Source organism: Vespa crabro, chromosome 2, assembly GCF_910589235.1.
Source record: "Vespa crabro chromosome 2, iyVesCrab1.2, whole genome shotgun sequence".
NCBI lineage: Eukaryota > Metazoa > Arthropoda > Insecta > Hymenoptera > Vespidae > Vespa > Vespa crabro.
Window position 1 is genome coordinate 14,350,332 of NC_060956.1, and position 13,079 is coordinate 14,363,410.

At 31.1% G+C, this 13,079-nt stretch overlaps 1 protein-coding gene across 1 annotated transcript in view; it reads right to left on the bottom strand.

Moving 5' to 3' along the window:
• The window catches only part of LOC124432919 (sodium/calcium exchanger 1), a 72,447-nt gene that overhangs the window by 13,050 nt on the left and 46,318 nt on the right, over nucleotides 1-13,079 (bottom strand). The window contains exon 6 of the mRNA XM_046982258.1: nucleotides 839-997. Coding sequence (XP_046838214.1) covers nucleotides 839-997 — 159 coding nt within the window. The remainder of the gene's footprint in view (nucleotides 1-838; nucleotides 998-13,079) is intronic.

Here is a 13,079-nt window from a genome sequence, read left to right on the forward strand (position 1 = left end):
CTCTCTCTCTCTCTCCCTCTTTCTTTTAAACATCTTAATCTGTAACATCTCTTTGAATCTTCCTCTCAATTTAATTTATTCTACTCGATAGAATCATTATTCTTTTTGTATCTTTGAACATTGTAAAAGAAACGATCAATTTTGTTATCGATTCGTTTGTAAAATAATTGAATATAAGAAATCTTCGTGTGACAATAGAATAAATCGACAATTTGTGTCTTTCGTCAGAATCGTAACATATAGATAAATTCAATGGTTATCGATAGAACATTGATTAGACTCTAATAAAAATTCTATGATGTAAATTGAAGCACGAAACTATCTTGTCATCGTTCGACGAATTGTTATGGATTGCACCAGTTCAATAACGATTCTGATCACTTGTTTATCGATCAGTTAAAAAGGTAGAACGTGCAATAGATGTATAATTTTGAAAGTGTAAAAAAAGTACAGTTTACAAATAATTTATATATAGTAGTAATATTATATATATATATATATATATATATATATATATATATATATATATGATAGATACAGGACTGATCAAAAGCTCTTCTAGCAGGTCTAAAAGTTCTTGAGAGAGTTTTAAAAAACAATTACTCTTTTTTTGGACTAATTTTTTTTTTGTTTAGATTATAAAAATACAACTTTATGAACTTTCGTATAATATGAAAAAAAAAAGAAAATATTTATCCAAGGTCTTGTAAAATGATATAATTGATTTTTAAAATGACCTAGCTTACTTTTGATCAAACCTGTATAATATAATCATCATATATACATATGTATAGATATATGTATATATTATATATGTTGTGATTTATTATGTACTCACCAGGAATACTTGTGCCAAGAGCAACGAAGACGACCGCGGTGACGGAATCCTTGATACCGAGAGTACATCCGAAGTAGGATGCGACATCACCGATTACTGCCGTCACCACCCCGATTCCAAATATGCTGACAGCGAAGCACAGATAACCGCCGGCGATATCTAAAAGCCATTAAGCCGAGTGCCTACTTTAGTCGATGGTGGCATTAGATTCTTAAGTAACTTTTTTTTCTTTCTTTTTTTTTCTGTTTATATATTGAGTTTATATATATATATATTATATATTCTGTTTATATATATATATATACATACATATTATATATATACATATCATATATACATATTATAATATGTATATATATATATATATATACATATATACATAATATATATATATACACTAATATGTATATATATATATACATATTATATATACATATTATATATACATATTATAATATGTGTATATATATATATATATATATATATACATATATACATATTAACAGGTATGGATCGAAACTTTTTAGAAAAAAGAAAAAAAAACTGAAAAGAAACAATAGAAATCTTTTTCTTTTTTTTTTATTTCGTTTATCATAAAAGACATGTATCAACACCTAGATATGCAGATATATGTGTGTGTGTGTGTGTATATATTAGGGGGACCGGAAAGTAATGTCACTTTCTTAAATTTAATTCAAACGAATAAATTTTTAACAAGTTTTTATTTTTAATCACAATCAAATATCTACATGCGCAGAAACGACATTACTTTCCGGTCCCTCTAATAATATTTCAGTAGATACTTACATATATATATATATATATATATATATATATATAAATGTACTTAGTAGGAACATCTTTAACAAAGGATTATATTGTGTACACATAAAGGAGTAGTATCCATTTGAAGTTTCGCGCGCTATTATTTCTCAAACTATGGTTCATTTCATAAAATGTAACCAATAAAATTTACCTTTATTTCGGGAAGCTTGGGATCGACATTTTATGGCGGTCATAAATGTTCTCTTAAGTGGGCGTACCTTCGAGATTTTAAAGTGATTGTGTCTTTTTATACGGGACTTAAACTACCTTGACAGACCAAAGTGTTATGGTCGATGAATTCGTCCTAGAATGGACCAAACGTCTACCTAAACGTCTATCTTAATAAAAATTCTGTATAAAAAAAAGTATCACCTTGAAATTTTTGAAGCACGTCCACTCAAAGAAAATTTGTAACCTTTGTAAGATGTCTCTAGCTTTCGAAGCAGAATAAATTTTATTTGAAATATTTTTGAAACGAGTTATAGTTTGGGAAATAATTGCTTGGAAAGTCCTTTTAAATGGGACATCCTCTTTATTTCCATATATGTGAGATATATAGAAATATAAGGTATATTCTATATATGTGTGTATTTGCGTGTGTGGATATCATATGTATTATCGTGCTTCAACGCGGACTGTCAGATGTCTTCATCTTTTGATTAGCTTATTCTGAGCTTACTAATCTAAATGAACCCATCTTGAATACGTTGAAATTAGATGCGTCTATACGGAGATGGATAGATATGGTTGAAATATAGATTATATACGTTGACGTGTACGTACATCGAGAATGCATTGATGGACATCTATTGTTTCAATGAAATTTCCTAATGATTAGGTGCATTCGATTATTCTAAGCTTCGAAATTCGCTTTCTAGTTTTGACATATATACACTTATATATATACATGAAGAAGTGTATATACATATGTATATACTAAGATGTGTATCATATACATATGTATAATAGATTTCCGTATAACGACTTCCTACAATGCGAATTCCTACAACGCGATAAAAATATTGGGACGATTTTCTTATGTTTCGTAATTGTTTTGTTTTTTTCCTAAACATGTTACTTATATTATCTGTATTATACGAGGAAAATTCTTATATAATACGTTTTCCTATAACGCAATTTCATATAATGCATAACGTATTAACCGCGTTATACGGGATTTATACTGTACATAGATACATGCATGTATATGTTCATATCAGTGATAATGATAGAAAGGGTGTCAATATGTTTGTCAAAGATAGCTAAACTATAAGGAACTTTTGCTTTCAGTTACATCCGAGATAATAGAGAATCATCGTTTATCTCATTTGGTTATCCCATTCATCTGAGTTCAAGAACACGAAACACGGACGGTTAACCATAGAATAATCGCGATGAAGCGTAGGAAATCCCACTTGAAGAGCGTCTCCTCCATTTCATTTTAATGGTCTGCCATTTGCATTCTAGCCCAGGTAATACCGTTTCTCTTCTCCTTTTGAATCCACTTAATATGATCACATTTTGGGCCGTTAATATATCGTCCATGATATATATTTTCACACGAAATTTCATTATTTACACTTTGGCCATTAAGTTTTTTCTTCTTTTCTTTTCTTTCTTTCTTTTTTCTTTTTTCCTCTCTTCTCACATTCATCGTCTATTGAAAATTTCATTTGATTATTACCAAAGCTTTCTACAAAACTCGTATCATTAGAACGTATATTATCATTAATTCACGTGAACGAATTTTAAACGGATCCACGTCGAATGATGGTTTAGCGATGATCAGAAAATGTTGTTTATCGATAAATCCTAATTAGCGATATAATACCGTCGACCTTTGCTTTATTCCGTGGATGTAATCTATTCAGCCTATTTCCATGACCCGTGGACACAAATGTTTCAACTGTGTACAGTGTTTGCTAAAGTAATCATGGAGAGGTATAGGTAGAGAGTATATGTATGCGTAAGAGAGAGACAGAGAGAAAGAGAGAGAGAGAGAGAGAGAGAGAGAGAGAGAGAGAGAGAGAGAGAGAAAGAGAGAGAGAGAGAAAGAAACATAGAGAAAGAGATAGATAGAGAAAGAGGAATATTTTACAGGTTTAGAAGAGAATGAGCAATGATATAGCAACGTCATTAGCATCTTCGTGATTATATGTGTATGTATGTACACACACACACACACACACACACACACACACACACACACACACACACACACACACAGGAAGACGTTCTAGCAGATTACTTCGTATAATCTCTTTGATCTTAAGAGAAAAATATTTTTCTTTCCCTTGGATTTCGTGCTTGCTTGCTAGCCCCTAAGAAAATGATTATCCTTTTACCGAAGGTTACTAGGTTCGATAAATATAGAAGAGAGAAAGGCCTTAAGTGTTCCGATGTCGCTATATTAGGAATCTCTCTCTTTTTATCTCTATCCCTTTCGCTCTCTCTCTCTCCCCTTTTCTCTCTCTTTCTTTACTCCCTATCGAGAGAGAGTGACGTTTTTGTATACGCGCATCGTATAATGATCGCTTCGTTACGTGGCACGTTTTGCGCGAGGTCTCATATTATGTAAAGGAAGATTAGGATTAAGGTTACACGCTCTACGAGCAGCTATGAGTGCGCGGGAAAGTAGAAAATTAAAAGTCAATCTCTCTCTTTCTCTCTCTCTTTCTTTCGCTTTCTTTTTCTTTAAATGGACTTTAACTCGTTAAGGGATGAACTCTTTTCTTTTTTTCTTCTTTCTTTTCTTTTTTCTCTTCCTCTTCCTCTTCCTTTTCCTCTTCTTCTCTTGATGATTATCCGGATAAAGAAAAAAAATGTTAAGTATAATCGTAAAACGATAAACTAACGACCGTTTGTTTAGAGATTCTACGATGAGAAAAATTTTTTTTCTTATGTGCTGAAATCTACGCGACATATCCCTCATTTGCCTAACGTCGTTAGAGCGCATTTAAGTTCGTGGTATTTATAACTTCTACACTCCACCCACTGTTACGCTTCGATCGTAACGGGATGTCGTATCGAAGTAAGCTAAATTTCTTTCCGATAACGAATCCCATGTATATCGTCTCATAAGTGGCTTCTTCATTTTCTTTTCACTTATCGTCAACAACGCAAAGTCACATTTTGCAAAAGTTTACATTTTTTTCTTTCTATATATATATATATATATATATGGTCGGCTCATACAGAATAATAAATCATTTTTATTTCGATTTTCTAGATATGGTAAAAACGGTTTTTTAGATTTATCATCTTGTGACATTTTTTTTTTATATATTTAACGTCAGCATATAAAATCACTTTTTTATTTTTGGACTTACAGTATATTTTTATGAAACACAATCGATTCACATTCAAGTAATAATCGTCTTTTTATTTGGATTTCTAGATTTATAATAAATTTTTAATCATTTTCAAACAATTCATCGAATTTTTAACTTTATACTATACATTTTTTTTCGAGACCATTACAACGTTCAGTTTCAATCTGTATTATTAGAAATGGTTTAAGAATTGTGTAAGGAAAACAGGTTAGTATTGTCGATGCATCTTATTTATCGTTCTTCCAAAAGTCTTTAATGGAAAAATTATACGTAGGATAGAAAGGATGTGGGACGAATCGATGTCCGGTTGTTCGATGTAAAGTTTCATTGATGGAAAGGGTACTCACGGGACGAACTCGTAACCACGAGAATCGTGATCGGGGCTCGAAACGATTTTGCGAACGGAGGCTTGTCAATAAATCAAGCAACCCCTACTAGCCCTATCGAAGCCACCGATATTCAGAGAACCCTGAAATCGACCTAAATGAGCTCAAGCTCTCCGAACGTGAAAGGTACTAATCAATGAATGTCTATATATATATAGATGCATATATATATAGTATATATATGATTATATGTATAAACGGAAATATATATATATATATATATATGTATATAGTAAATGCTATATACTTATATACCTCGAATTTTCCGATTCGAGTACGAATCGCTATTCCCTTCGTCATTAGGTCTTTGCAAATCGAAGAGAAAATTTGATTAGAGTGAGAGAGTGAGCGAAAGGATAATCGAATTTATACTTGCTTTTGTTAATATCGAACGTGTTAACATCGAAGATTGATAATAGTAAAAGCTTAACTCTTTCCAAAAGCAAAAAAAAAATAATTCGTTATCGTTGGATATCGTCGAATAAAAATTTTACTTTTTTACGTGATCCCTCTTTGGTTAATTAATTATATTCTTATCTCGATGAATCGTATAAGCTTGAATAGAGATGGTAGAGGGTAGATAAGATTCATTAGCTTCAGTTCTTATCATCAGAGATGTTAATGTAAACGATCTGTTAACACGATAAATTTTATCAATCTTTTACGAAACTTTTCGTTGTTTTGTGTAGATTTTATAGTATATATGTATATTGCTTAAATTAAACAAAGAATCATGTCGAGTTAAATCAAGTCATACCACGTGACGTTTCTCTCATTCTCTTTCTCTCAAAAAGTATTTATTTCTTGTAATTAACTCGTGGCTTAATTTTTATGATTAAATATTATGCTACATTAAAATCCATATACATGGTGGATACGATCGAACGCATACTAAACTTGTTTTATTCACTTCCGTTTTCCGTGTCGAGTGGTTGTAAATGTACAGTCGATAGTAAACAAGCGGTTCAGAGAGTCGAAGCTGACTCGTTTAGCGTTAAATGTGAAGCGTAAATACAGTTATAATTGGCTCTCTGAAAATTGATGTAGAATTCTACCTTACGACTTTACTACCAAGCATTATATTCGTTTATTCGATAAATCAAGATTAATGGTAGCAAAGATATCTTTCACCTTTTTTTTCCTTGCTCTATTTTCTCTCTGTCGTTACGAGCGACGATGTAATATAAATCTACAAGAAGAAAAAAAAGAAAACATAATTGAAATATAGTACATAATGGATCAAAAGTTTTTAAATAATTTTAAGGATTAATCTCTCTTTTTTGAGACTTTTTAGGCTAATATTATTTTCTTTTTTTTAGATTGTAAAACTACAAGTCTATCTTATAAAAACTACTAGCCTAACTATAATCTCAAAAAGCCTCGAAAAAGAATAATTGATTTTTCAAAACATTAATTGATTTTTCAATCTAGGAACTTTTGCTTTAGCCTGTAGCTTCAGAGATAATCGTTTTTTACGCTTTTCACTATTTCGAGATTATAAAGAAAAAAAGCTTTCTCTGTCTAATAAAACGAATTAATAACGATTAAAAATATTTGTTGAATATTTCATAACGTTTCGAGTAAGTTTCTTGTACGCATAACTAAAAGTTTACTGGATGATTATCTTTAAAACTATTCGAGATAAAACATTCGGAATGTTTGATATTAAAATATGAATGTCTGTATTTATCTACTTTAATATGTTAATGGTAGGATAGATAAATATCAAATTTATTATTTATTTCAAAAATTAGGCTGCAAGAGACGCGAACAATCTCAGCTCGATCATCCGATTTCAGAATAGAAGATATTTCAAAAATTTTTAAATTCATTAAAATTCTCACATGAGATGTTAAAAATTTTAACTATTCAGAACTATTTAAAACCGTGCTAGAAACATTAGGGAGAATTTTTTTTTTAATTTTTTCACAAAAGCAATTAAAAATTTCAGACCGATGAACATATCAATTTGTAAACTCAACGAAACATCTCCATGTATTTCTAAATTATTTTTACAAAATTAAAAAAAAAAAAATATATATATATTTATATATATATATATCAACATAAGTCAAATCCTTGAATATTTATTTATAAAGATTTATTATTTATACGTATATCAATACTACTACTCTGAAAAAACTATTCGGTACCTAAAAAATAAATTATTAAATAGTTGGTTTATTAAAACGTTAAATTGCGCTTATCGTTTACTGCAAAAACGATGGAACATAATATCTGATTAGACATAAGCACGAATTCGTTTAAAGCTTTTCTCTGATTCAAGAGGATTCCATAGGGAAAGATTATCGTATATTCTCCATTCTTGTGGTCAAAGAGCTAGTATAATTAATGTCGACTAGACGCGTGTCGTCTCGTTTATGAGCCTGCGTACATACATATATGCATATAGAATGACCATATCCGGCATACGTATTCCGCGATTACAGGTATGCCTGGCAGCTGTAGTTGAGAGTAGTCAGTTTTGTCTATGGATCGTGACCTGATTCCACTGTATAAATTATGGGTCTACACGTGACACACATCCCTGATGTACGAGCTGCACTGTATACCACAAATACATATGAGTACATATACCTGTATAAAGTACTTTCAGGAAGATTTTGATAGCTCTTCAAATATCCTGCAGATGTTAATATTTCTCTCTCTCTCTTTCGTTTTTTTATTTTTTTTTTATTTTTTATCGTTACAATTTCAATCTAAACATTTTTCGTACTTACACCATTTTATGTTTCAATTTAGATGAACGATGCCATTTTATCTGTCTCTATCTTTTACCTTTTTCTTTCTCTCTCTCTATTAGTTTTATGAACCGACATTTACTCATTATTAACAATGAACCCCGTTTCTAAATGGAGAAGAATTTCATCTTATAAGTTTTATAATAACTTGACCGAAGCGTTTGTTTAGAAATTTCTTTGCAAGAATCGACTTACCGAAGTTATAAATACAACTGCTATAGTATGTGAAAATGAATATATATGGCAGAAAGTATGAAACTTGCAAACTATGAGAGAATAGACGTTGCATACTTGATGGCGGTATAGATAGATGGATACGTCGTAAGAAATTATTAAATGCCATAAAATTAACAATAGAGGGTCATTTGATTTCACGAAATATAGTAAGAAATTTAAATTTCTATATTTCGATAAGGATTGTCAAAAATGTAAAGGGTATAAAATCATTTTGAATGAGTGTAAAGTTATTACGTGAGCTATCCTAAATTAATAATAAAAAGTGTTAGAAAAATTTATGTACAATGTAATAAGTACTTATAATACTTATCTCTCTCTTTCTCCATTAGATTTGGTATTTAACAGTTCGAGCTATTATATTCCTCCTATTTGAATTGACTTTTTCATTAAAAACAAAAGAAAAAGGAAAAAAAAAGAAATTTTATACCTATAACGAATTTAACGGTGGTGATGTTATCTTTAGTACTTGAACGTGCGTGTTATCACGCCAACAAATTTAAATATTGAAGAAAAAGAGTAGAGAAAAAAATAGAGAAAGACAATATAATCACAACAATAAGTTTGTAATCGATTAATTTATTTGACTCAAATTGTATATATCAACACACATTTAAACAGAGGGAAGATTGGAAAAATTATAGGTTTAGCATGTTCGAAACGATAAAATTGGGGATAGCGGGAAAAGGGAGAGAGGAGTAGCTCTTGACGTTATTGCCAAAGGACTCGTCATAAATCTCGCTGGTAAAAATTACGTTGGAAAAAGTAGTTGGCGATACGCGGTTGAACTGGCGATAAATCTCTGTTAAATTTTTCAACGGATCTCGGTACTAGCCGAATCGAACTCGTGGAGAGAGAAATCGCATTAGTGGATTTTCATGAGACCTATCTTTTTATTGTTCTGATGCTTGTGTTTTGGGCGATTGCGTTCGGGCATTATCCCGTTAGAAAATCGAATTAAAATTCAATACAGCGTGTCCCCGATACCGATCCACAGCAAAAATTCGTTAATGCGTTTGTTTCGAATATCAATACTAATGTTTATATAGTAGATTTGTATTACGTTCGTACATTGGAGCATTCGTACTGCATTTCGATGAATAAACATTGTTATGATATTGTAAGAAAAGAATAAGGGCACATGTAGGAGCCTAAAGTTTTTATTATCGAGGGATTTGCAATAATGCATGAGAATGTTCCATGGGAGTATACCTTTGACGATAAAACAAATGTCTCGACACTCAGCTACGATACTTTTTTGTCGACTCAACGAAAAACGTTTCTCTTTTAATTCTTCGTAAAGTAAGAACGTTAGAACGTGTGCTGAGTAAGAAAATTTTAACATAGAGGGAATTTAAGAAATAGGAAAAACCTTTTTATAATCAAACATTTTATTAGATTTATCCGACATTTTCTACAATTTCGAAAGTAAAATAAAAGTTTTTGATAGAATAAGAAGAAGAAGAAGAGAAAGAAGAAAAAGAAGAAGAAGAAGAAGAAAGAAGAAAGAGGAAGAAAAAGAAAAACGAAAAAAAATATGATAACCATAACTGTTCTTTTTACGAGGCACATGACTATCGACATTTTCAAAAAGGGAACGCAGTTATTTCTCATTTCATGTGCTCTCGAAAGAGAAGGGAGCTACGAGTTTTGCATCATGCAACAAAACATTCACTGCGACGTTGATTTAGAGTTAGATTCTCGAGGGAGAAAAAGAGAGAACGAGAGATAGATAGATAGAGAGAGAGAGAGAGACAGAGAGAGAGAGAGAGACGGAGAGAGAGAGAGAAAGAGACAGAGGGAAAGGGATAGAGAAAGAGAGAACAAGTAGGAAAGAGCTTGGAATAAAGAAAGTAAAACTGCGGGAGCTTGATACAGTAGTTTCGCGAGCTTTTGCCAGTTCAGCAGGCTTCCACGCTGTGTTCCCAATTGTGCTCAGTGAAATAAAACGTATTCTTTGCCCCCGACTAAGCTCGCCTCTGGCCTTCGTTCTTTCGTTTCCGTTTTACCTTTTCTCTCTTCCTCTTGAGTTTCGCAGCTTCGTAATCCGAGTACGAAACAATATATATGCATATGGGTATTATCTATGCCAAGGAATATTCGTTAAGGAGTTTAAGATAAAAATTGAAAAAGAAAGTCTTTTTTTTTCTTTCTTTCTCTCTCTTTTTTTTTCTTTTTTTTCCATACTTCGAAAGTTAATTACTTGCGCATAAAATCGTTAATAAATTATTTCTAGTAAAATTCGAGTGAAGTATCTCTCAACTATTAAAACTGTGAAGTTTTGTAGAGCAAACTATTAAGTTGTTTTTCTTTTCTTTTTTTATTTAAAGCGCTCGATACCCCTCGGAATTCGCTTGTTGAATTCTTTTGAATCTTGTTCCTATTATATTCTAAATACACGTAACTTTATTTGTGATATATCTCAGTATATGAAGGAGGGTTAAAAATTGTTTGCACATTGGTAAGATTTTTTTATTTCGTATTGAAGACATCGTATTAAAAGATAGACGTCTTTAGAAGGAAAATGTCGAAATTTATAAAAATTTGATTCTATGTTCCATGAAAAAAAATTTGTTTAATAATCGATTTACTAATGAAAAATGATAAAGAATTAAACAAGTAGGTAACATTGATAACACGAAACTCATCAGTTACGATTTGTTAATCTGATGTTCGATTATTCTATTATTCATATAACAATAGTTTTCATTACATTATAATAAATATTAAAATACAAATTCTATAATAGTGTCATTGCAATCCAAGAATATAAAAGTTAGGATTTAAAATTTAAACCTATGGCGAGTTGTTCGAGATTAACTCATTCGTATGGTAACTTGCACTGTTTCACTATCTCTTGCGGAATAAAAAATTTTCACAAATCGCAACTTTTTTTGGTGCGGCTTGAATTTTCAACGACGGATTATTTACATCACCTATTGAAAATAATATCTTATTAGTTGAGCAAACATTCTACCCTTTTCTATTTTTTTTTTCTTTAGAAGTGATCTTTAAATTTTATCATTCAAGAAAAATCAAGTTACATAGTTTTAATTGAGAAAGTATATTTTAAAAAGTAGTTCAAAAAGTCTACCAATATCAATAATTAAGATATCTATCTTTGAAGAAAAATAAACTAATAAATACCTCATTAAATTGACTCGGAGTGTTATTCTACGAAAGTTAAGTTTGATTGCTCTCACAAGAATACGTATAAGTACGTACCTTTGTGTAACCATATATGCATTGGTATGCATATATGTATATGAACGTGTATGTTCTATCTTTGTTACAAAATCTCAGACATACCACTTCTATCGCTAGATGTAGAGATATGCGAAGAGCTTCAGGAATATCTGTTTCCCAACTCAACCGATATCATGCATGTAAAGAGGTACAGAAAGAGAAAGAGAGAGAGAGAGAGAGAGAGAGAGAGAGAGAGAGAGAGAGAAATGTTTCGCACTTGCGCTCAAATAATCGATAAAGTTTTTGTTGGATTGTAGATTTCTAGACGGAGGATAAAATTTCTATTCTCATTTAGAAAGGATAGCGAAGCTAAAGGGTTTCCTTCGGTAAAATGTCCTGAGAAAGAAGCAAAATGAAGTTTTAGTGGATTTTCTAGTAATGAGATAAGGAAAAGAAGAATAGAGAAGTGGGAAAAAGAGAGATAAAGATAGATAGATAGATAGATAGATAGATAGATAGATAGAGAGAGAGACACTTGATCTTACGCTTCGAATTATTGGTCAGAAACTAGGGTTTTGGAATGTGGACAAAGAGAGGTTATACTGTTCCTTTCGCAATCTAGAGAAGACGAGAACGACGCGGCGTAAACACGAGACTAATTGCATTGTACACAATGAATGGAACTTTCTCACACCCTTCTCTTATCCTTGAATTTTCCTTCCTTTCTCTCTCTCTCTCTCTCTCTCTCTCTGTCTCTCTATTTTTCTCTCTCTATTTCTCTCTCTCTCTCTTTCTCTATTTTTCTCTCCTTTTTTCTTCTTCTCTCTTTCTCATTCTCTTTTTCTCTCTCGTTCATCCTTTCTCCATCCCAATCGCAAATTAAGTTCAGCGCATATCGTCTCTCTACCTTTCTCATAGTATACATATTGTTTTGTTTTTAACTCATAGTGCTAGAACATCATTCTCAAAATTGTTAGCACACAATAACTTTTGAAGAGATGCGTTTCGACATTTATCCGAAAATCACGCGTTTGTGAAATATATGGTTACATCTCCCTACATTTCTCTACTCTTGTTATATATGTGAACAAAAGCTTTTTATATATATATATATATATATATATATATATATATATATATATATATATATATATGTGTTGTGCACTACTCTTTTATCCATGCGTTATATGAGAATTTCACAAACTTAAACGAACCTAAGTTGACAAATTTTATAACTTGCGATATTTGAAACTGTTCTAATAGAAGGGATAGATATAAAAAAAAGAGGAATAAAAAAACAAACAATTATTACAACGTCGATTGGACATTTCACATATACCCGGATTGGAGATAGATTTTCCGGATATTACAAACGGAAATTACATTTTACCGTGTTTAAGTTATTGATGTTCGTTTGAAAATCTATTGCCATATAGGGAACTATCGTAATAGAGATATATGATGGTAGAAATCGTTAGATTATCGTTATTTATCGATTTTCCAATATTTCTAAGTA